The 26,364-nt window shown below is 42.6% G+C and overlaps 1 protein-coding gene across 4 annotated transcripts in view; it reads right to left on the bottom strand.

The window, feature by feature from the left end:
* wwox (WW domain containing oxidoreductase) overlaps positions 1 to 26,364 on the bottom strand; it is a 734,210-nt gene that overhangs the window by 637,423 nt on the left and 70,423 nt on the right. For all 4 annotated transcript variants that reach the window (XM_067998151.1, XM_067998152.1, XM_067998153.1 and 1 more), the window contains exon 5: positions 17,107 to 17,213. In XM_067998151.1, coding sequence (XP_067854252.1) covers positions 17,107 to 17,213 — 107 coding nt within the window. The remainder of the gene's footprint in view (positions 1 to 17,106; positions 17,214 to 26,364) is intronic.

The following is a 26,364-nucleotide window of genomic DNA, read 5'->3' as shown; positions in this document are numbered from 1 at the left end:
TAGGTGGTAGAGGTCACAGGTTTGGGAGGTGCTGTCGAAGAAGCCTTGGGGAGTTGCTGCAGTGCATCCTGTGGATGGTACACACTGCAGCCACTGTGCGCCGGTGGTGAAGGGAGTGAATGTTTAGGGTGGTGGATGGGGTGCCAATCAAGCGGGCTGCTTCGTCCTGGATGGTGTCGAGCTTCTTGAGTGTTGTTGGAGCTGCACTCATCCAGGCAAGTGGAGAGTATTCCATCACACTCCTGACTTGTAGATGGTGGAAAGGCTTTGGGGAGTCAGGAGGTGAGTTACTCATCGCAGAATACCCAGCCTCTGACCTACTCTTGTAGCCACAGAATTTATATGGCTGGTCCAGTTAAGTTTCTGGTCAATGGTGATCCCCAGGATGTTGATGGTGGGGGATTCAGTGATGGTAATGTCATTGAATGTCAAGGGGAGATGGTTAGACTCTCTCATGTTGGAGATGGTCATTGCCTGGCACGAATGTTACTAGCCACTTATGAGCTCAAGCCTGGATGTTGTCCAGGTCTTGCTGCATGCGGGCTCGGACTGCTTCATTATCTGAGAGGTTGCGAATGGAACTGAACACTCTGCAATCATCAGCGAACATCCCCATTTCTGACCTTATGATGGAGGGAAGGTCATTGATGAAGCAGCTGAAGATGGTTGGGCCAAGGACACTGCCTTGAGGAACTCCTGCAGCAATGGCCTAGGGCTAAGATGATTAGCTACCAACAACCACTACCATCTTCCTTTGTGCTAGGTATGACTCCAGAAGTATATCCTTCCTTCCAGCTGTGGTCTCACCAAACCCCTGAACAATTGCAGCAAGACTTCCTTACTCTTGAACTCCAACCCCCTTGCAATAAAGGCCAACAAACCACTTGCCTTCCTACTTGCTGGCTGTACCTGCATGTTAACTTTCTGTGTTTTGTATGTTTCCAAGAGCTAATTGAAAACCCTTCAATGACAGGAAGCCTCACAGCAATTTGCCTACTCTCTCCACTGGAAATGTTGTGCATTTCAAAGATATTTTTGGAAAGAGAAGCAAAATAAAAGTTGAAAAATGATTCATACAAACTAATCTTCTGAAATGTTATTAGTCAAGACTAACTTCAGATCAATACAGGCAAAACAGTGTTAAATTGGCTAAAGAGCAACTGGAACAATCATTGCAAATTCCTACATATTAATTTCTTTTATTTGGCTGCTTTATGAAAATTGCTCTGCTCCAGGGGAGATTTATGTCAGATAATTCATCGTAGGTTAATATAAATCATGACTCCAAATTTACCATTTCCTGTTACCCAGGGCAAGTAAATTTCAAGGACAGTTTTAGAAAAAAATTGTGACTTTTCACACACAAAAATCTCTTTCACAATTAGGATTGCTTCTTGCAGTATGTGCACTTGTAGTGATTTAAGGAGTGAGTTATATTTTCTTAAAAAGGTACTGGGGATTATGGTTAATTTGAATGATGTCGCAGATAGCATCATCCAGAGATGGGGGTGGGGAATGCTTCAGATAAAAAAATGTTTTAAACTGTCTCTTGGGCAGGCATTGAGGGAGAAAGGAATAGAAAGGCATCCTGATATGGTCAGATGAAGTAGGGAGGGAGGAGGCTCGTGTAGAGCATAAACGCCAGCACAGACCAGTTGGGCCAAATGGCTTGTTTCTGTACTGTAGTTTTGATGTAACTCAATGCATTGCATGCCTTCCCCCACTCCTAGGTTGGTGCATTCAGTCTATATTTTTGCTTGTATCAAGCATTTTGTAATACATAAAACTAAAAAAAAATTATACAATCAACTGTAAAAATAATTTTATTTTTATTTCTTCTAGGGACGTGGGTGACACTGGCATGGAGACCACACGTGCCCATTCTAGTTGCCCTGAAAGTGGTGGTGGGCCTTCTCCCTGAAATGCTGCCGTCCTTGTGGTGATGGTGCTCCCACAATGATCAAAACAAGTCAAATTCTCATTCAAAAATCACAAAAATAAAAACACTTTGAATTTCCAGGGTGCATAAGTCTTTGTTGTGGCTACTTAAATTGGTCAGAGTCTTTTTTTAAATGCTCAGGATCAAATAAAAAGGTGATATTTTTATCAGTAACTACAGAGTGAAATTCAACACTTCCCTTTACATATGCAAGCTAACAGTTGTAACAGATTCCACAACAAGTGTGGGGCTTACACTCTGCAGTTTGCACACCTGATGTGACAATGCTGGAAATATTTTTGCAACACTGTTGGATCTACCATAACCCTCTCCGGATTGGCCAGGTGGGTGATGGTTAGTCAATTCCTTCCTGGTCTTTTCTTCTAGTCTGTCCCTTTCATTCTTACGTGGCTCTCCTTCCCACTCACTGTTCTTGTTCATGAGGGAGCTTTGCTGTAAAATGAAACATCAGGTCTAATTGACTGTTGACAATCCACGAACAGTGACTTCCAATGAAGCACACGGTACCAATTTAATTCCCCCACCACACAATTTCTAGCACTGCAGTAGAAAAAAAATCTTGAATTAGAACTAAAAAAGGTAATTATTTTTTTAAACAAATTAAGCAAAAATATAAATGAAAATACATATCTAACAATAGATTATAAAAGCACCAGAAGTGACAAAGTCCAAATCACGAAATCAAAAGCAAAATACTGCGGATGCTGAAAATTTGAAATAAAAACAGAAAATGCTGAAAATACGAGCAAGTCAGGCAGCATCTGTGGAGAAAGAAACAGAGTTAACGTTTCAGGTCGAAGACCTTTCGTCAGAACTGGAAGATGTTAAAGAGTTAAAGTTTTTAAGCAAGTACAGAGCCAGTGAAAGGAGGAGGGAAGGATGGGGAGGAAAGAACGCTTTGCTGAACACCTCTGCTCTGTCCGCAAGCGTGACCCTGACCTGCCAGTCGTTTGTCATTTCAATTCCCCTTCCTACTCTTACTCTGACCTCTGTCCTCAACCTCTTACACTGTTCCAATGAAGCTCAATGTAAGCTCGAGGAACAGCACCTCATCTTTCGTTTAGGCACTTTACAACCTTCCGGACTCAACACTGACTTCAATGATTTCAGATCATAACCACTGTTCCCATTTTTTCGTACAGCTAATGCTGATAATGGTTCTGCTGCTGCCATTTACAGCTACTCCTGATCAATCTTTTGTTTCTTAACCTGTCCCATTACCACCCTCCTTGCCTTGCACCATCATCCCTTTTGACATTAATCCCTCGTGCCCTCTACCCTATCACAGACCTTCCCTTTTGTTCTTTCCTCTCCTCCCTCCCCCCTCCCCCCCTTTCCCTGCTTTGCTCAAAAACTTTAACTCTCTTAACATCTTCCAGTTCTAACGAAAGGTCTTCGACCTGAAATGTTAAAGGTTTCTTTCTCCACAGATGCTGCCTGACTTGCTGAGCTTCTCCAGCATTTTCTGTTTTTAAGTCCACATCACTCATGCCTTCTGATACCCATTGCCACTCAGCAGTTTACTTCCCAAATCATAGCATGGGCCACTGGAGCCTGCTGCGTCCGGCTTGCCGGTTTTCCAACCCTTTCTACCTATTCTCACTTTGGCTATTCAGACAGACTGTGTGTCTTGTAGATGTCTTTTATTTATTTGATTTCTCTCATTATGCCTCCTTTTGTCTCCTGCCATCACATTTGCCATTTAATCATCTCCCGTTCTCCACTCAAGCACTTCATAGGTCATTCTATTTCTTTTCTTGTGTGTTTGTGTTTTCTTTTCTTTTTCCCTTCCCCTTGTTGTGTTCCTTTTAAATGCTCTTTATCTGTAATAAATCCTAGTACTAGTCTTAAGGCCTGAAACAACGACTGATTTTGTTTTCCATGGATGCTGCTTTACCTGCTGAATATTTCCAGCTTTTCTGTTTTTGTTTTCAGATTTCCAGCATTTGCAGCATCAGTTTTTTGGTTATATGGATTCTTTCTACAACATTTAATTGGATTGTCACCAGCCAGTGAACATCTGGACATATGGCTATTCGATATTCTACAATATTGCAGTTCAAACAGTGAAGTAAAAACAGTAAATGCTGGAAACACTCAGAAGGGCCAACGGAAATCCCATCAGAGAGAAGAGCAGAATTGCTGAAGTTCCACTGCACAAAACTGGTAAGGAATTGGAAAGCAGACAGTGTAATCAGAGCTTGAAAAGGGGGTTTCCAGATTCTCCTAACCCTCATCTATAGTTCTATATTTCCTACTATACACAGTGTGAAGATGACACTTGAGAGAACATCAAATGCTAAATGTTAAGTCCCTTCCTATTAGAGGTTCTGTTGAAACCAATCCTTCACAAATAATTTCATTTTCAGATTTCTACTTGTTTTTCCTGAATATTCTTATTTAAATAAGGAATGTGAATGACTTAATTGTGGCAATTGCCAATGAGATGCTGCAGAATCCAACCATCTGAAGGAAATTAACTGAATATTAGTAAAGTCATTAGTCCAGGGTGCTTCAGCTATCTTTCCATGCCAATCTTTCTAAGCCAATTAAGCTTCCTCACACTTCACTTAGGTTCATAGAATCATAGAAAGGTTACAGCACGGAAGGAGGCTATTTGGCCCATCTATGTATGAGCAATCCAGCTAGTTCCACTCCCCCGTGCTATCCACGTAGCCCTGCAAATTTTTTCCTTTCAAGTATTTATCTCGTTCCATTTTGAAAGCCATGATTGAATCTGCCTCAACCACACCCTCTGGCAGTGCATTCCAGATCCTAACCACTCACTGTGTAAAAAAGTTTTTCCTCATGTCACCTTTGGTTCTTTTGCCAATCACCTTAAATCTATGTCCTCTGGTTCTTGACCCTTCTGCCAATGGGAACAGTTTCTCTCTATCTGCTCTGTCTAGATCCTTCATGATTGTGAATACCTCATTCAAATCTCCTCACAACCATCTCTGGACAAAAACCCCAGCTTCTCCAGTCTATCCACATAATTTAAGTTCCTCATCCCTGGAATCATTATAGTAAATCTCTTCTGCACCCTTTGAGACCCTCACATCCTTCCTAAAGTGCGGTGTCCGGAACTGAACACAATATTCCAGTTGTGGTCAAACCAGTGTTTTGTAAAGGTTCATCATGACTTCCTTGCTTTTGTACTCAATGTCTCTATTTATAAAGCCCAGGATCCCGTAAGATTTTTTTTAACTGCTTTCTCAACCTGCCCTGCAACCTTCAGTGATTTGTGTACATATACCCCCAGGTCTCTGTTCCTGTACCCCTTTTAGAATTGTGCCCTTTAGTTTATATTGCCTCTCCTCATTCTTCCTACTGAAATGTATCACCTCACTTTTTTCTGGGTTAAATTTCATCTGCCACATGTCCACCCATGCCACCAGCCTGTCTATATCCTCTTGAAGTCTATCTCTGTCCTTCTCACTGTTTACTACCCTTCCAAGTTTTGTGTCATCTGCAAATTTGGAAATTGTGCCCTGTACACCCAAGTCCAAGTCATTAATATATATCAAGAAAAGCAGTGGTCCTAGTACCGAACCCTGGGGAACACCACTGTACACCTCCCTCCAGTCCGAAAAACAACCATTCACCACTACTCTCTGTTTCTTGTTATTTAGCCAATTCTGTATCCATGCTGCTACTGCCCCTTTTATTCCACGGGCTTCAATCTTGATGACAAGCCTATTATGCAGCACTTTATCAAACGCCTTTTAAAAGTCCATATACACCACATCAACTACATTGCCCTCATCAAAAAACTCTACCAAATTGGTTAAACTCGATTTGCCTTTAACAAATCCGTGCTGGCTTTCCTGAATCAATCCACACTTGTCCAAGTGACTGCTAATGTCCCAGATTATCGTTTCTAAAAGTTTCCCCACCATTGAGCTTAAACTGACTGGCTTATTGTTGGGTTTACCCTTATCCCCTTTTTTGAACAGGAGTGCAACATTTGCAATTCTCCAGTCCTCCAGCACCACCCCCGTATTGAAAGATGTTTGGAAGATTATGGCCAGTACCTTCACAATTTCTACCCTTACTTCCCTCAGCAACCTAGGATGCATCATATCCAGACCGGGTGACTTATCTACTTTAAGTACAGCCAGCCTTTCTAGTACCTCCTCTATCAATTTTTAGCCCATCCAGTATCTCAACTAGGGCTTCCTTTACTGAGACTCTGGCAACATCATCTTCCTTGGTAAAGACAGTGCAAAGTGCTCATTTAGTACCTCAGCCATGCCCGCTGTCTCCATGAGTAGATCTCCTTTTTGGTCCCTAATCAACCCCTCCTCTTACTATCCGTTTACATGCCTATAGAAGTCTTTTGGATTCCCTTTTATGTTGGCCGTCAGTCTATTCGCATACTCTCTCTTTGCCCCTCTTATTTCCTTTTTCACTTCTCCTCTGTACTTTCTATGTTCAGCCTGGTTCTCACTTGTGTTATCAACCTTACATCTGTCATACGCTGCTTTTTCTGCTTCATCTTACTCTCATCTCTTGTGTCATCCAGGGAGCTCTGGCTTTAATTGCCCTACCTTTCTCCCTCGTGGGAATATACCTAGACTGTACCCAAACTATCGCCTCCTTAAAGGCCGCCCATTGTTAAATTACAGTTTTGTCTGCCAATCTTTGATTCCAATTTACCCAGGCCGGATTGGTTCTCATCCCACTGAAATTGAGTATTTTTACTTTAGAATGGTCCATGTCCTTTTCCATAGTTATTCTAAACCTTATGACACTATGATCGCTGTTCCCTAAATGTTCCCCCAGTGACACTTGCTCCACTTGGCCCACCTCATTTCCCTGAACCAAATCCAGCAATGCCGCCTTCCTCGTTGGGCTGAAAATGTACTGGTCAAGAAAGTTCTCCTGAACACACTTCAAAAATTCCTCCCTCTCTTTGCCCCTTACATTATTATTGTTATCCCAGTCTATATTAGGATAGTTGAAGTCCCCTGTTATCACTACTCTATGGCTTTTGCATCTCTCTAATTTCCCTGCAAATTTGCTCCTCTATATCCTTCCCACAAGTTGGTGGCCTATAGCATACACCAGTACTGTAATGGCACCTCTCTTTCTTAACTCTAACCAAATAGATTCTGTCCTTGACCCCTCCAGTACATCCTCTCTCTCCAGCACTGCAATATTCTCCTTAATCAGTACTGCCACCACATTTACACTGCAGTTATCTGCATTAGTATGAAACCAACAGCTGCAGTTTAGGGTCCAGTTAGGCACAACCCTGCTTACAATGCTTGATTCCTGACTAGCTAGAACTTCAACTGTCCTGTTTAGGAGACAGCTCTGCACAAGTCTGGACATCCATGCACAGAACTCTCTGCCAACAGTTACAAGTTTAAACATTTAGACTGTGGAGAGAGGGGAATTCCACCTCTCTAAACAGTTAACTTGAGGTCAAGTTGGTTTAAAAAGCATCAAAGGAAGCCAATGGAGCTCCTGAGCACTTTGTAAATTAGATTTGACACCACACTGCATTTGTACTCCATGTAGTTTCAAACTGAGGTAATACAAGACTACCCACTCCAGGGAGTATCACTTGAGAGTCAGTCCAACCCAATCTCCGGGTTTATACTGCAAGCTTAGTGCTGGTGCGAAGTAGGAAACACACTCCTCTGAATTCTTCACTTTGTTTCACCTCTTTTGCTGTGGATCATATTATCTACCCATTTCAGCCTGTTTTCTTTTCTACCCCTATTTGCCATGTACAAGATAAATTTCCATGAAGCTGAAGAATCGGAGGGAGGAGCTCATGATCAAATACAATAGTTCCAAGCTTGAACCAGCATCTTCCAACAACACCCACTTGTCTTGGAGAAATATATGTAGCCAAATAAAGTCAGAAACATACAAAATATTTAGAAATAAAAATAATCAGAGTCACATGGGCATTCGTTCTTTTTAAAATCACAGAAGTCGTGTTTTATGATCATTTTTACAGAATACTTTGGTTTTGCAGTAAACTTTAGCATCCTGTAATTAATCAAGTGATTCTCTCCTGACTACATATTCCTAGTAATTAAAGTTCTGTAATACAGTAGCTTATTCTTTCTGCTCCAGCACCTGCATTTCATTTGTTTACTTTCCCATGGTCATAAATCTGCACAACTGTCAATGTGCCATAATATTAGTGCAGTAATCAAAGTTAATTAGCTCTCTCAATACACTACAACAAGGCTATAATAGAGAATCATTTAAAGAGTTCCATATACCAAGTTACAAATGATTCATCAGTAACACAACAATATGAAATCCCAAATGACTGGTATTTAAGGAAAAAATGCTCATATTCGTACTGATTAAACTGTATTGGCAGCCTGATATATTATTCTTAACTCTATTTTCAACTGAAAATTATGCAGTAGCTCAGTATGTTTTGGAAGAGGAAGGAAGACCGAGCAGAGGACTCTTTTTAAAAGTGTTTGCATGATGATAATTTACTGGTATATGGCACCAGAAATACCCAGGTCTGCACAAAGAGAAGAGAACATTAACACGTTGCAAACAGATCCTTCTATTCAGTTGCATTTGCAAAAAACAATCTATGTGATGGGTGCACTTCGCAAACACAAAATAACACACACATTACAACTATCTCTAATGTTAGGAAGCACACCCAGTAATATACTGCAGTGATTTTCAAACTTTTCAATGTGGAAATCCCCTGAAAATATTGATATATTGCCTTGTCCTAACTTCTACAGGAGAATCTAAGCTACTCAAAAGGTACAAAAGACTGGAAAAGACTATTTTGGTCCATTTATCCATCCCCAGAGTTCAACCAAAAGAAAAAAAAACAATTCACCGCCTATACACTCAGTCAATTTTCTCAACAAATGTCAGCCCAGATCCTTTTTACAATTACTGATATTATCAGTTTTCATTGGCCCCGAGAGCCCATTCCCAGTGTAGTTGTCGCGGCCATGGTGAACAATTTCTTACAGTTCAACCTGTCGATACCCTTATGGATCTTGAATTCTTCACTAAGATCCCCTCCCTGTCTTCTGTAGTGTAAAAGAAAACACAGCTTATGTAGTAAAAACAGAAAATACTGGAAACATTCAGCAAGTCAGGCAGCATCTGCAGAGAAAGGAAGGGAGAGTTAACATTTCAGAACAATGACATTTTGTCAGAATCAAGGTAATTGATTGAAACACTAACCCTACCTTCCTCTCTCCACAGATACTGCCTGACCTGCTGAGTGTTTCCAGTATTTTCTATTATTCCTACATCTGCGGTATGTTGCTTTCAGTTTCTGTTGTCTCACCTTGTAGCTCAGGTGTCTGATGCAAATTATCAGATGGCTAGCCCCTTGCTGCATCTTTTCTAATGCAGTGATGTTCTTCATCTAATATGGTGACCAGAACTGCACACAGCATTCCAAACGGGGACAAATCAATACCTTGAGTAGGCACAGTATCACATCCTGTGATTTGTCTTCTACTCCATGCACTATGCACCCCAAAGATCCTGTTTGCCTTATTTACTACTGCCACACACTGTGCAGGTGGTTTCAACAATCTGCCATAATGTTTTTTTCTGTCCAGTATTCTGTAGATTATAATTTATAGTTCCAATGTTTATTCTTCTTCCTAGTCTTATCACTTTGTACCTATTGACGCTGTATTTCATTTACGATTTCTCAGCCCAACTTCCCCATCTATCCAAATCCCTCTGTACCTGATTAGCCTGGTCTTGATTGTTTGCAAACCCACCTTGGCATCATCAGCAAATTTTGAGTTATGTCTCTATTCCAACTTCCAAGTCACTGATCCTTGGAGCATACCACAAGACAATCCCGCAATTCAATACCTCAGCCAGATCCATGTTACTCCAAGGCACTACTTATGCTTGACCACAGTGTAAATTAGCTTATTCAAGGTTAACAGTTAATCATGAATTCTGATAAATCACTGAACCAACCTGGCTCACTAAAGGAACTGGAAGGATCGAACTCTCACTAGGAGCTGGGATGCTTGCCATTTGACTTGAGATAACCCTGTAAGTCAATATCCTAATGGGTAAGGTAGTCCTTCCCAGACAGGCTATAGGAAGTTTGCCAGTGCTACGTGCTAGCAGGCTGCATGTTTTATCTGATAAAATTCCAACAAGCAAACTTGAGGGTCAATGCCAACCCGTGCCTAAGTGCTTTGGTAAGTGAAGCGTGTGCTTCTGGGGACAGTGTGTACATTCCAAATCAGGCTAGCAGAAACTCTACCTCAGTGGATTTCTCAGTAGCTTGGTTTGGAAACCCTTAAACATGAGTTTCCACATGCCTAGCTGACAAAAAACAAATTCCCCTGCTTTTTAAAATAAAATATTTAATGGCCTTTTAAAAATTAAAAGGCAATTTCACAGAAAAGAAAATTCTGCTACAAAGCTTTTAAACTCATCACAAAGTCATAAAAGCAATGAAACTCTAAACAAAACTTCAATCTCAATGGAATGATATACAATAGAATCATAGAACGACACAGTACAGGAGGCCATTCGGCCCATTGTGCCTGTGCTGGCTCTTTGATAGAGCTATCCAATTTGTCCCACCCCCCGCTCTTTCCACATAGCCCTGTAAATTTTTTCCCTTCAAGTATTTATCTAACTCCATTTTGAAAATTACCATTGAAGCTGCTTCCACCACCCTTTCAGGCAGTGTATTCCAGGTCACAACAACTCGCTCTAAATTTTTTTTTTCCTCATGTCGCCTCTGGTTCTTTTGCCAATCATCTTAAATCTATGTCCTCTGGTTACCGACCCTTCTGCCACTGGAATCAGTTTCACATTATTTATTCTATCAAAACTGTTTATGATTTTGAACACCTCTATCAAATCTCCCCTTAACCTTCTCTGCTCTAAAGGAGAACAACCCCAGCTTCTCCACAGAACCGAAGTCCCTCATTCCTGGTACCGTTCTCGTAAATCTCTTCTGCACCCTCTCTAAGGCCTACACATCCTTCCTGAGGTGCAGTGCCCAGAATTGAAAACAATACTCCAGCTGAGGCCTAACCAGTGTTTTATAAAAGGTTTAGCATAACTTCCTTGCTTTTGTACTCTATGCCTCTATTTATAAATAGAAGGATCCCATATGAATTTTTAAACAGCCTTCTCAACTTGTCCGACCATCTTTGAATATGTGTGTACATATACTCCCCAGTCACTCTGTTCCCGCACCCCCTTTTAAAATTGTACCATTTTCCTTTCAAAGTGCATCACTTCATACTTCTTTGCATTAAATTTCATCGGCCATGTGTCTGCCCATTTCACCATTTATGTCCTCCTGAAGACTGTTACTGTGCTCCTCACTGTTTACTACATTTCTGAGTTGCAATGAAATCAGACTTATTTATCATCTAAAATCAGAGCAGTCTTCCATGGTTTAGTGCATAAGGAGCTATGAAATGCACCTCACAGATCAATGGAAATCTCTGCTTCCATTCAATGTGTTCACAGAAAAAACAAGTATACAAATTCCATCTGCGCATATATCAGGCCCTATTCAAAGAGCCGGTACAGGCATGATAGGTCAAATATCCTCCTTCCGTGCTGTAAGATTCCATAATCTTAATCCAAACTACTTAGTCAAAAAAAATGAAAGGTTTCAATTTATTCTGAAGTATTGTGTTTTGTTTGGTTTAATTAAAACATATGATTCATTTGCAGTTTAGATAATAAGGAAAACCTTCAGATGTACAGAGCTCCCTTGTACAATTCATCTACGCCGAGGTAAGTTACAAACTGGATTTTGCAGCTATCTGTACACTAACTCCAGCTTGCAGTCAATTTCAAAAGGCTGGTAGTTGTTACAGTTCAGGTTTTTGCCCAATATTTTTGGACTGTTTATAACTGGACTACAGCTGCCACAAACAACTTTGAGTCTTCATTTTCCAGTGTACAAATTAGCACGCCCAGTTTCATAGTTTATCATGAGTTCTGATAAATCACTTCATGGAGAATACATAATAGACAGTTTCCTAGAAGTAAAGGGAATTAGGGGTTACGGGGAGCGGGCAGGAAATTGGACATGAATTTAGATTTGAGGTTAGGATCAGATCAGCCATGATCTTATTGAATGGCGGAGCAGGCTCGAGGGGCCGATTGGCCTACTCCTGCTCCTATTTCTTATGTTCTTATAAGATGCCCACGACGTTCTTCACCACAGAAGGCAGTCAAATAACATGCTGCTAGACCACTGCGTACAAGCTAAACTACTTAGTAAGATTTACTTGCAGACAAAACAGAATATCAAAGCAAAAGGACATAGCAGTACAATAACCAAATTCAATATATAAACTGGGGGTCTGACACAATAAACAGAATACAAAATCCTTGCAGTTTTTCTGAGCAAAAGCTTGAAAACTAAGTCTCCAATGTAAGTTATATGGTATGATTTCTCAAAGCCCCTTGTAGCCCCGAACAAACAATAACGGAATGGCAAAAGTGAGAACTGAAGGAATTAGAGAAGAGAACTGGAAATTGGTTGGGAAGTATGAGCTGGAGAGTAGGGGTAAAGAGGATGGACTCTGATTGGTGGGATATGGCAAGTGGTGTTCCCCAGGGATCTGTATTGGGACCTCAGCTTTTCACCATATACATAAATAACTTGGATGAAGGAATAGAGAGTTGTACGTCCAAATTTGCAGATGACATTAAATTGGGAGGCACAGTAAGTTGTGCAGATGGATGCAGGAAGTTATAAATGGACATACACAGTGAGTGGGCAAAACTGTGGCAAATGGAGTTCAATGTGGGGCAGTGTGAGGTCATCCACTTTCAATCTAAGAAAGACTATTCAGAGTATTTTCTTATTGTTTAGAAACTAAGAACTGTGGAGGAGCAAAGGGATTTGGGTGTCCATATACGCAGCTAGTGGATAAATACAAAAAGTAATTAAAAAGCTAATGGAATGTTGGCCTTTATCTCAAAGGGACTGGAATACAATGGGGAGGAAGTTATGCTTCAGTTGTATGGATTGGTCACGTCCTATCTGGAGCACTGTGTTCAGTTCTGGGCACTGCACCTCAGGAAGGATATATTGGCTTTAAAGGGAACACAGCACAGATGCACCAGATAGCAGGCCTTAGAGGGTTAAATTATGAAGACAGGATGCATAAACTTAGCTTGTATTCCCTGGAGTACAGAAGTCTGAGGACTGTTTTAATCGAGGTGTTTAAAATGACAAAAGGATTTTATAGGGTAGATACAGACAAACTATTTCCTCTGGTGCGGGAATCCAGAACAAGGGGGCATAACCTTAAAATTAGAGGAATCTTACTACACCAGGTTATAGTCCAACAGTTTTATTTGAAAATCACAAGCTTTCAGAGCTTACCTCCTTCGTCAGGTGAGTGTCCATATACACAGCTAATGGATAAATACAAAAAGTAATTAAAAAGCTACCACTCACCTGACGAAGGAGGTAAGCTCCGAAAGCTTGTGATTTTCAAATAAAACTGTTGGACTATAACCTGGTGTTATAAGATTCCTTACATTTATCCACCCCAGTCCATCACCGGCATCTCCACATCTTAAAATTAGAGGTAGGCCATTGTGGAGCGAAATCAGGAAGCATTTCTTCACACAAAAAGTAGTGGAAAATAGACTAAGAACGATAGATTTTTGCTAGGTGAGGGTATCAAGGATATAGATCAAAGGCGGCTAAATGGAGTTGAGTACAGATGAGCCATGATCTAACTGAATAGCAGAACAAGTTTGGGGTGGGGGGGGTGGGGGGGGGGGGGGGATGAATGGCCTACTCCTGTTCCTATATTCCCCAAAAGAGTCTCCGAATTATAAGGGTGTTCTCTTTTTGGTGTAAAAGCAGATTCTTTTAAGATTTGTCCATAAACACACAGCACCTCAAGTCACGCTTTAATGACACAGGAGACAAGTCTCTATCACGCAGCTGATATCTTCCAGGTCGACTGGTTTGTGGCAGCCAATAGTACAGGAAATTACATTTTGATAAAGCCATGACCAAATGGAATTCAAGAACTGCCAATGTTGAGGAACCTCATGGACACAAACAATGGATTGTATTTGGGTAACTCTATATAGATTGAAACCCCATCTTGGGGCAGACATTTCCAATTAAATACAGTGACTAGGTCTGACGAGCTATATATATTGGTCATCTACAGGCTGTCACAAAACAAAGGATTGTGAAAAGCGATCATCCAGAAACACAGCTAGCTGAAGCTATTTTTTAAAACTCAGATCTTGCCCTTTTAAAATCACGTAAAATAAAAACAAAAATCCACATTTTCCAACACAGTATCCCCATGATTGAGTGCGTTGCAAGAAACTCTGCCATGTTTAGAGACACAGGTTATAATGATGTCATTGGTAATGCGATGACAAAATGACATTTTTCATCTTTAATAAAAAAAATTAAAAAGGCAAAACTCTACTGCTAATGTTTAGGCTGTAGTAAATATATCATGTCTACCGCAAAAGAAACTTGCCGCTAGGAGGCACAGCTGCAGCATTTTCACAGACTATTCCCAAAATAGGTTTTTGTCATCCAAAAGATTGTAAGCCAGAGTCTGTTTACTGTAACTGAATTTGAACCTTTTCCCTGTTCTTTTTTTGATACTAATATTTGACACCTTCAGATACATTATCATGTCATGACATACAAAATTTCACTTTCATTGGAATTAAAACAAGTAAAACCCGATGCATTTACATTGAATTCATATCGCTTAGCTGCTGTGCCTCATCATCACCATGTTTGTACGGTACACCTATGGTTTCATAAGAAAATGAGTAATTGTTAACATGTTTATTCTGCTCGAAACACATCTCTAATTATAATTAAATTATTATACGGATGCAAACCTAATTGATTTATAAACGTTCCTGCTTTGCAGCTAAGTAACAAATAATCTAGTGTGATTGAAAAGGTTAATAATTCTAGGTCCAAATAACTAAGGTTGAAAGCAGAAAATAATTATGCTGTGTATTTTCAGAGTTTTTTTTCCAAGGTACGGGTGATTTCACACAGACAACATTAATCCCACACACTTGTGCGTTCAGAATACAATTTCATAAAAAGCATAACTAAGTATCAGAAATTGCAACTGAAAAGGCAGCATTGGTGGCTGCAATCAGAAGCAGGTTCAATTTCCTCCCCTCACTTCACTGAGTTTCCAATCAACGTCACACTACTGGCAGGGCGGGGTGACTTAGAAATTAGGTAGGGAATTGTCACTGATACTCTCGTGAACAGATCCCTACACATGGTCTCGGCAGCAGATGGAGTCTGGCTCAGGGAAATAGGGAAGAAAGAAAATATTTCATGCTCCCAAAATAAATGCAGTTTAATGTATTACGGTGCCTTGATGTACGAACCTATTGCACCATGAAGTGTCAAGATATAGGTTTGCATAAGATTCCTCACAAATCAAGTCCCTGAGCTTAGCTGCACTTTTAGGATCTGGGAAGGAAGAAAAATAATTTTCAAAAGTAACCAGAGTGCTAGTCAACCTGCACACATCGGGAGGGGAAGCAACAGAAGAAAATAATCTTTTTTAAAAAACACAACTTAAAACTCTTCAGCTCAAGTTCATTTTCAATTCAGAAATCAGTAGTTGTAGTTACCGTTCAAATATCATTCCATCTGTGCGGAACCTCCCAATGTACTTTACAATGGAGCCACCTTATTATGATCTATTTTATGATCATTTTCCCACTTATATCCTCTTTCCATCTAATGACAAAATACTGACAAGTATTGCAGCAGCAAGGTGAGCAATCACAGAACAAGTCGGAATGCCTTTTGGTACTCAGATCCCTGGGATTTGAGCACCAAAAAGAACCAGATGCACAGTAGTCACATCTCCCCAAGAAGCAATAGTGCTCTCTTTAAATTGGCAATCTAATAAAAATGTTTACAAAACTGCAGTAATAGGCACTGCAAAGAAAAGTAGCTGCACAGTGATTTTTATTTTTATTGCAACAGTATCTTACAAATTTCCCCTGAGGAAAACTCAATCCTGCAGGAATGTAAGTCATATTAGAGGATAGTCCCATTACTGTCTCTTCCCACATGTCGCCAGTCTTTTGGATGGCAAATTGGAACAAACAAAAGCACTCCATTGTATAATAACAATATGATTTGGGAGTTTACATTTGTTGTCCTAATTAGCTAAGAATGTATTATTTAGTAACTCCCTATAACTGACTAGCTCAGAGATGCTGTAATGCTGCTACCCTGACAACATGCAGTAACATTTTGTACTGTGAGATCGATGGAACATAAAGAAGATCTTAAAGGGGCAACACCAACTTTTCAACCATTTCTCTTCCAATTGTCTTTTACCTGATCATGTCATTCATTTAGAAAAATGTTACCTGTGCATGTCATTTTGACCAAAATAACAGTTCTCAGGAACAGCAAATCCCGACACTTCTGGTATAATATTCAAATCTTACTGGAGTCCAACACTTCAAACAAACAAAGAATGAAGACACACAGTGCACAGATAGTTCATTTGGTTTGTAGCTGGACCTCTTAGTTGGACCAACATACAAAAAAGGGGAAACTGACATTCGATACATCAGATGAGCAAAATGTATCATCCCAAAAATGCCAAATTCTATATTAAAAAAATTTGCACCTAGCATGGAATTTATATTTCTTATGAATTTCAGTTTATACATTAACTATTCAGTGAATATAGTTTTAGATTCACCCCAGTCTTGGAATTTTCTAATGAGGTTCTTGGATAGCTGGGGTAATTCTGCAATCTCAGCAAGGAGCTATGCTTCCAGGGAGCAGAGGATGCAGAATCAGTGCTGCAGCGTTCAAATCCCTTCTTCAACCAATGCTCCGAGAGTGTGACTTCCCCACTGGGAGTGCAGATCATGGAATTACCCCTGGCATTTGAAAAGAAAAATGCTCATGAGGATGCTCACCTTAAATGTCCTAAATTTACTCCATTAACAAACCAACCTTCCTGTTGAACAGCTGGATTTCATAACAGAATAGTCTTCAAATCTCAGTGCGCAATTCGAAGATTCTTGGCCCAAAAATTGGCAGTCACCATATCGTCTTATTAGTGAACATGAATTAAATAAGTGTAGTGAAGCCTTGCACATGGCATGGAAGCACTCACCCATTCCTCCAGTATCTTCTGTGTAGCATCATTGGCTCGTGTTCGATTTCTGCAGGCCAGGACAACATGTGCTCCGTGCAAAGCTAAAGAGCGTGCAGTTTCATAACCTACCAAGAAAAACAAATTATTGCTTACAAAGTTGTTTTGGGGCAAAAAAAATACACTTTCCATACTTTTAGACATCACTGATTGAATAAGCAACAATTTCATAATGCTTTGTATGCGGTTGCACAATCTCAACGGGCCGATTTACATGAAGGCTCGAGAGTGGAAATAATCAACTAGTGACCAATCTGCCAAGTAATTTTCCCCAATAATGGTGCCTAATTGTAAAAAATGTTATGAGGCAAGCTATTTGCCAACTGAGAAATTTTATCTTTAAAATAGTGGGCACTGGTCAACTACATTAAAACTAGGGAGCATGATTATACATTTTTCTGCCAGACTGAATATGCAAGTGCAAAACTCTACATTTCCCAGTTTTTGTTCTGTTCTTTTTGAATTTAGGATTTCAATTTAGTTGCAAAGGAAATAAAATACTCAAAGGGATAATACCAGACATGCAAACTCACCTAAAAGTTATTATAAACTACTTAATAAATGAGATGCGGTTCAGTGCTATTTATTTCTATAGTAGTAACTGCCAGCTGTACAATCTTTCCAAGTATCTACTTTCAAGCATTTTATAGCAAATGAGAGCAAAGTCCAGCCAGCAACTCTCAAAGTAATAATTTGCTATAGTTTAAATGCAGTTTTCTAAAGGTTTAGCAATGACTGTGTGAGTTAACAGCCGAAAATAGGCAATCAGCTATACTATTACTAAGGGTCCTGTGAAGGAAGGGAGGCTGCAGTTGACTGGTCATTTGGCACTTCTGACCATCCAAATTTGTATAGTTACCAATGCAAGGTCAAATCTGTTCATTTAACGTCAGCTCATATCTACCAATTCTCAATTGCGAAAAAGTTATTTCCTGTAAAATCCCACCCACTGGTTTGGCACATTATCGAAGTAGAATAAAATGCAGTATCCTGGGCAGTATCACACTCCTGAGTCTCTCACTCAGACTTTTTCCCAGGAACACTACATCAAGAACTGCAAACTTGGATTACAAAGGACATTCTATTAACAACCAGTAGAAATAGGCGAAGTCAACTTTTGAACCACTGCAAAATCCATATGGGTTTCTTAACTCAAACATTTTTCGAGTTAACTAGTCAAGCATTTCCTCCAGAGTAGGGATAATGTAGCATTATATACACATCCCCAACCATAATGGAAATATTGTGATTAAAAAAAATGCAATGGTAATCTCAAATTTATACAGGATTTTTATTGATGATATTAGAAACAATGTATATAGCAACCAAGAGCACAAGTCCTGGGTCTCTTCAAGACAGATTGTTACAGTTCAGGCTTTCACCAAACACTTAACTCATAAAAAGGCAGCTTCCACAAAAAGACCAAATCATGCATCCATTACATGCGCTGTGAGTGGGATAATGTGCCACGCAGACTAACAATTATCCTTTAACCATAGTATATCACATCAGAATACACGTGGATGTCCACCACGTATATTGTAAAATGCAGTAAATACCACATCAAGCCAAAGCATAAGAGTAAGACTGTCATACCATTGTATGTTGCAAGCAAAGCATATAGATTATATACTCCACATACCCAGCATTTATGGAAAAAATATTTTGATATCAGAAAATGCAATTTAACAAGTGTAAAAATAACAACTGCTGCAGTCTAAATACAATGAATGTTATACCTTCCTCATACTTCAGCAGAGAAATCTTATTACCAGGTCAAAAGCTTAATAAACAGTAGATATTCAGAGCAGTTGTGAGAATTTCAGAAATAGTATACTGCAATTCAAACATGGTAAGTCAATACAGAAGATTTCATTACAATGAATGGGCAAACATATTGGGTCTAGATAAAAAGTTTATTTTTTAGCATGAGTGTGAATAAATTGTTTGGCTTTAGTAAAACAATTCATTACATTTCAAAGAGTGATATTGTAAATTAGGAAGAAAAATCCTGCACGATATTTTAAAATCAGTTTTTTTTTAAAAAAATCACCAGAGGACATGGAAAAATGGTGTACAAGATCTTTTATGGCTCGACATGAAAATTGGGGCGTGACCTTTACACCACTGTATGATATATATTCAAATATAAATAACCTAAATCATAGTTTCAATTATTAAGTCAAATAAATACTAACTTTAACTCAAACTAGTCTCCACACTATGCACTCAGGTTGGCAACGAGCCAATACTAGGACCGTTTTAAAGCAAACTAAATCACAGCTCACCAAACTTTAAATTATTTGGAAGTTGTGAAGGGAGAAATATTGCTCAATAGCTCTAATATGGCACCCACTTTAGGTGGTTAAAGAACAGCTATTCAACAAAAAAGCAGCAAATTAGATTCTGGGAGAATTCTTGAAGAAAAATGCATAGCCAAGTGTTAGATCCCTTCCTCAAAGAGCACAGAACGGTACACAGTCCATTTCTTCCCTATAAAATTTCTCTTAATTTGTTTGCTATGATTTTAAGAGCATATGGATTTGTGTATTTTGTACGTTCAAATAGTTCAAAAAACAGGCTACTCATTCCAGAGTACAAAATGGTGGACCACTGACATTCTACCTGGTATGAACCAGGCAGAGTTGCTATCCATAAATTAGTTGATAAAGGATTCTCTTTGATTAAGGAAGGCAACGTGTTTAAAATGTTAATGAATGCAGCATTTGTCAGACAGATATGTAATTATCTGTCATAGTCATATATTAAAAAAAAGTCCAGTGGAAAATGCCAAAAGGATATACAATAGCTGCAGGTCATTATACCATTGTCTACCAAGAGGTGATAACTATTCTGGGTGTCTAACTGCTTCAAAGAGATTGCTTTAACTTCTAAGGAAAAATATCATGGTAACTCTGGAAAATTCTTGTGCTCTTCTGACTACTGTTCAGCTTTGCAGTTAAAGCACCAGATACAGTGGGCTCGATTTTAGCAGGCCTGCGGGTTCCCTGCGGGTGGTCCTCCGGGAGCGTGGAAAACGCGGACGGCTAATTGCGTGCGTCCCCCGCGCGATCGCGGGATAATTGACCTGATTAAGCCCTGCTTCCGGGTTCTCCGCTCCCCAGCTGCGTGCCGGCCGGCTGCGCATGCGCAGTACCGTCGACGCGATGTAGGAGCTCCACTTAAAGGGGCAGTCTCCCAAAGCCCCTCCTGCTGCAATCATTAGGCTGGTGATGATGGCTCACCCAAGGGGAAAGGCTGCGCCACGTTTTTCAGACCTTGCGCTGCAGCTGATGCTGGAGGGCGTGAGGAGGAGGAGGGACACGCTCTTCCCCGCGGATGGACGCAAGTGCCCTGCCGCCGCCACCAGGAAGGCATGGGCAGAGGTGGCGGCGGCGGTCAGCAGCAGGGCCAACACCCCAAGGACATGGGAGCAGTGCCGCAAGCGCTTCAATGACCTGACTAGGTCTGGCAAGGTGAGTACACCAACGCACCCTCCCACAGCCCGTCCCCACCATCACGCCAAACAGATCACAACCCCTCCTGCAGAGCCACCACAGCGCTCCCGCAGCAATCCTCACAGCCACTCACTCACCATCCTCGCCGTGCCCGCAAGTACCCACCGTCCCTGTCCCCACCTGAACACTACCACACACCCCAATCCCTATGCAATGGGATGGGCATGTGGCACACGCATCCTCCCATCCATCTGCCCCACGCTCAACCCACCCACACCGATGCTCGATGCGTCTCACAATGCAATACGCACCCACTCACACATCTGTGTTTTGCCTTGACAGGAGAAGAGGAGCAAGAACAATCAGGAAAGGGCACGCACCGGAGGTGGCCCGGCGCAAGTGGTAGAGCTCACCGACGCAGAGGTGGAGGCGCTCGACCTCACCCGCACGCGACATTGCCTGTCGGTGGCTGATGGCGAGTCTGTCGCTGCAGAAACGGCCGGTAAGGGAAAGCTGACACTCAACACCCATGATCGCGAGTGACCGTATCATCACCTGCCATCAGGCGCACCGTAAAGTTGGTGCACATGCCTCATAGTGCCCTCTGTTCTCTTGCAGGGCCGTCTGCGAGCGAAGCGATTGAGGAGGGCGATTCCTCAGAGGACATGGCGGTCTCTGAGGGTGCATCGTCACATCTGAGCCAACCATCCACCAGCGCAGAGACACGCACCTCGGTGGGTCCCCCTCGCCAACTAGTTGGGGTAGCACTTGGTGATTCACCGCGCACAAGTGAGCATGAGCAGACCCTGATGGCAGGGGCAGCCGCGGAGGGTCCGCGTCGGTGGGAGCACTCATCTCCAGGCTCTGCTCAGCCGGACCCAGATGCTGAACCCAGGGGGCCACCAGTGAAAAGGAGAGTCGTCAAGGGGCACCAGCTAATTGCTGAGGTACTGGGGGAGGTGCCGCGTGCATTGTCCACAATTGCGCAGGCGATGGAGGAGTCCAACTCCTGCATGCGGGCATTGGTGGCACAGGCACAGGAGGGTACCGGCGACACAGTGTCGCGGGTAGGTGCGGGAATGTCTGCGGTGGAGGACAGGCTGGCCTCCCTCGAGCGTCACGCACAGCTCCACATCGAGTCCGTGCAGGCCCTGACAACGGCTGTACGGATTCAGGGTGAGCAACATTCCGCCGCCATAAACAGGCTGACGGATACACTAGGGGTGGCCTTGCAAGGCCTCACACATGCCATCCAAACTGCCGTCCAGCAGGGTGGAAGGGGTGATGTGGGCCGAGGCCACGAGAGGGATGATGGTGACCGGGGACATGGAAGCGGGGACGCTTCTCAAGGCGCCCCCACGTCCCACCCGTTGCCCACCTCTCAACCAGTACCCGCAATGGTGCCTCCTCTCCAGGTGACCGAGTCTGCCCCTGCCCCGGTGCAGGAGGAGCAGTCTGTGGAGGTGCCCTCACGGGCAACGAAACCCAGGGGCCGTCCGCCCAAAGCATCTACCCGGTCAAGGCAAGAACAGGAGCAACCTGCCACTACCTCTGCTGGAGCCACAGGGGTAGCACCACGTAGGGGTACCCGCAAAAGAAATCCAAAGGCGTTATAAGCACAAAGGGAATGCACCAGGGTGTCTATTAATTTGTACACTTTTTTTTTATATTATGTCACATTGTACATATTAAATACTATATTCTCACCACTCCTGCCACCTCTCGTCCATTCTTCCGCGGCCTGTGCAATAGGTGCGTTCCGTGCAGGCCATCATGACGGCGAACACCTGCTGCCGCCCATTGGGCACACTGCTGTGGGTGCAGGAGTACTGGCAACAGTCTTCAGTGGAGGGGGCTGGTATGGCCCCTCGCATGTGCAGGTGAGAAGATGCGAGCGCCTCGCACTGTCTGACTCAAGGAGAACCGTTGACGTATGAGTGCCTCCCTGGCCCGGCGAGCATCCCGGTGAGTCGTGGTTCGGCGCATGGGTCGTCCACCATCCTCTGGCGCGTCCTCCTCCTCCGCCTCCTCCTCCTCCTCATCGCCGTCCTCAATGTGGGTGGCGGGTGTGGATGGGGCCTCCTCCAGCGGCACCCCTCTCTGTTGGGCCATGTTGTGCAGGACACAGCAGACAACTATGATTCGTCCCACTCTGAATGGTGTGTATTGCAGCGCTCCCCCAGAACGATCAAGGCACCTGAAGCGCATCTTGAGCAGCCCTATGGTCTGCTCAATTGTAGACCTGGTAGCAGTGTGGCTGTCATTGTACCGACGCTCCGGCTCGGTGATGGGGTTCCTCAGAGGTGTCATGAGCCACGTGTGTAGGGGATACCCCATGTCGCCGAGGAGCCAGCCGTTGCCGGCGTTGGGTGCCTGCAGGATGGGCGGGACGGTGGACTCCCTGAGGACGAAGGCATCGTGGCAGCTGCCGGGGTATCTGGCGCACACGTGTAGGAATCTCTGGCGGTGGTCACAGATGAGCTGGGCGTTCATGGAGTGATACCCCTTCCTGTTGATGAACAGCCCTGGATCATGCGGAGGTGCCCGTATTGCGATGTGGGTGCAGTCGATTACACCATGTACCCGTGGGAAGCCAGCCATGGCATGGAATCCAACCGCCCTCTCCATCTGGCTGCGCTCGTCCATGGCGAAGTTGACGTAGTGGGAGGCCCTGCGGAACAACCCATCGGTGACCTGCCTTATGCACTTGTGTGCAGAGGACTGACAGACCCCGGTGATGTCCCCGGTGGCACCCTGGAAGGAACCGGATGCAAAGAAGTTGAGGGCAGTGGTGACTTTGATGGCGACAGGTAAGAAGATGCTGCTTGGTCCATCAGGGAGTAGCTCGTCGTTAAGGAGGCTGCAGATGTCGGCGACTACCTGGCGATTGACTCTGAGCCGACGTATGCACTGCTCCTCGGAGAGGTCCATGAAGCTGAGCCTCGCTCTGTACACCCTGTGCGGAGGGTAGTGCCTCCTGCGACGCATCTCTCTCTGCGGTTGCCCTCCCTCCTGCTGTGCAGGTGGGTGTGCCACAGCACCGTGTTGGGGGGCTCCACGTCTCCGAGGCGGACGGCGTGGTCTGCAAGGCTGCTGGGGCTGGTCATGCTGTTCGTCCTCCGAGGATGTCAACGCACCACCCATCTGGCAGGTGTTGGTCTGAGGGGTTGTGCAGGGTAGGTAGGTGGTTTCTCGCTCTAGGGCTGCGGTTTCACGTCGGTCTGTCCTCTGGCTTGGCGGGGGGTGGTGGAGGGCAGGGGTTGCCCTACGTGACGCGGTGGCCTCCTGCGTGGGTGAGGGCTCTCCCACCCGCTGTGGAGTGCACCTTGGCAGCTGCAACAGGCTGCTGGCTGGAACACGACCGGTTGAGGGAAGACTGTTTCCCCCAGTGTGTGAAACTCACTGCCTTGAACCTAAAATCCCACACTTCCTGTTTTGACAGCTGCTTCAGCTCATTTAATGACCTCAACAAGCAAGGTAAGTACACTCAAGTGGAACCCCGCTGGCTTTAATTGCCTGCGGGATTCCCACCAGCGGGGCTTGCGCACGCAGCCCCGCACGTCAGCGCGGCACCCGGAAGTGGCCGGGATCTCGGCGCGATCCGGTCACGTGACCGGATATCGGGATTTTCGGGGCCCCCCCGCTGGAAACCCGCAGGAAACCCGACGCGAAAATCGAGCCCAGTGTCTTTGAGAGCTTGCCAAGAGAAAGTACAAGTACTGCAGACACTTATTAAAACCAACCCAGTTATAAGCAATGTAAATTGCTAATTGTGCTTGCTGTATAGTAACTTGACTATATCTTTTTATTTCTGTAACCTATTTTATTTAGAAATAAATCTGTACAGTTGTTTAGCCTGTACAAAGTGGTTCGCAGCAAGTATTTTCCATTGAATGAGCTGACAGCAAATTATGGGGCATGCTAAGTATTTGTCCGGTATGCATTGTTAGACCTGGGCTATGCTAATCTCAATACGGCAGAGAATAAAACACAGGTTTCAGATCATAGAACATTTGATATGCTAATGGTAATTGTTGTCACAGTGTTGGGGAAAAGCCCAAATATATCCTTGCATATTTGTTTCTTGTACTTATTTTCAGTATCATTCCTAATTTTTATTAACTATGAAGAAAGCCTCATATTTAGTTTATCAATGTATCTTTTTCAACTTTGGTGAGCAACTCCACTCTGAACGGTTTCTGTAGGCATTTTGGGATTCAGTGACAATGGATCAGAGCCACATACACACCCTGAGCTCTCAGAAGCACAATCGTGCCAACAGTACTGGCAAACCTCCAAAGCTCCTCTTTCCTCTGTAAGCAGTGTGACCTATAAATATAAATGTATTTAAAAAGAAAAATGTGTAAAAACACAAAATACAAGTCAGGATAGCTGTGCCTTATGGAAAATAAATCTTCTGCAATAAAGCCAACATAATTCAATCAAGTCTGAGTTTTGTGTGCATCACCATTCAATGATTTACTTCTTGTAACCCACCTCCAGCCCTGATATATTCTGTACTTGTGCTTATATTAAATCATTACAGGTCTTACAATGTAGTCTAAATGTGGACCTTGCTAAGCTCCGAAACTCTCACTATGTATGGTAAACATATCCACAACCACAACCACAGCAGTTTCTAAAAAAATGAAACTGCATCACTTTTTTAAAAAAAGATTTTATTGCAAAAGTGATGGGGTGCATCTCACCATTTTTTGTAAAAAACTATTCATTCCAAAATTAGTAAAAACTGTAAGACAAACATAGTATTCTCACAGGAATGAACATCGAAAATTATTTGTCACAGTGATTAAGTGCTTTCTAGCTTTTGTTAAAGTAATTTTGCTTAAACTTATAATAAATCAAATAAAGATTTACTAAAGTCTGATCACTCAAGCATGGGTTAAATTTAATTAGATTTAACTGATTAATTCAAATGCATCTCTGAACACTTCAAAATTATCAGGAATTGAGTTTTCTTTTTAAAAAAAAGGTTAAAATAAGGCGGCTGCTCACATTGGATGCTGTCTGTTGGCCACATGTATTATAAGTGAGTTACACTAATTGACTCAATTTATAAAGGGGCTGTCAGAAAGCAGCTAATCCATTGTCCAATTTTCCTGGATTAGCACCTAAATAATAAAAAAAAACCTGCGATCCAGCAGAACAAAAACGATTAGTCTAAATTGGCACGTCTCCAGAAATCAGGCAACAGTAGGCAATGCTGTAAACAGCAACAGCACAGAACTATATTGGTTGATTTCTACTGAGGAGAAAGATCACTCCCATACTTGAACTGTCAGGGTTCTCCTCAGGATAGAAAATAAGGTTGTGACGACTTTGGACATTAACAGCCATCTGATATCTTGAGGTTGACAAGTGCAAGTTGTCAAACAACTGGAGGAAGGGGTTGTCAAGGAAGATAATTAAAATAGCCCGAACAATTTTTTTTTACAAGATTCTGTAATATCACAAAGGCAGCAATTTTTCTTTCATGGATAATTCCACCTCAATTTGAACAGAGTGGATAAGTGAAAACTGGTTTTCATTAAAATTAAGCAGATAGTTTGTGGGACAAAAAGAGGCATCATTTTGCCTTTTCACTTCAGGACTGTACCCATAAAGTTTCCTTTAAACTCCTTGCACAATAATCAACCCCAAGCCATGCTTAAAAAGCAAAGGAAAATGAAAACCTCAAGGAGAAAATTTCACCTTTGGAATCCCTTTCAACAATTAGAACTAACATCCTTTTGGTGAGTCA

The sequence above is a fragment of the Heptranchias perlo genome, chromosome 16 (genome assembly GCF_035084215.1).
Source record: "Heptranchias perlo isolate sHepPer1 chromosome 16, sHepPer1.hap1, whole genome shotgun sequence".
Taxonomy (NCBI): Eukaryota; Metazoa; Chordata; class Chondrichthyes; order Hexanchiformes; family Hexanchidae; genus Heptranchias; species Heptranchias perlo.
Note: the sequence above shows the minus strand (reverse complement) of the source record. Positions and strands in the feature narration are given on the sequence as shown.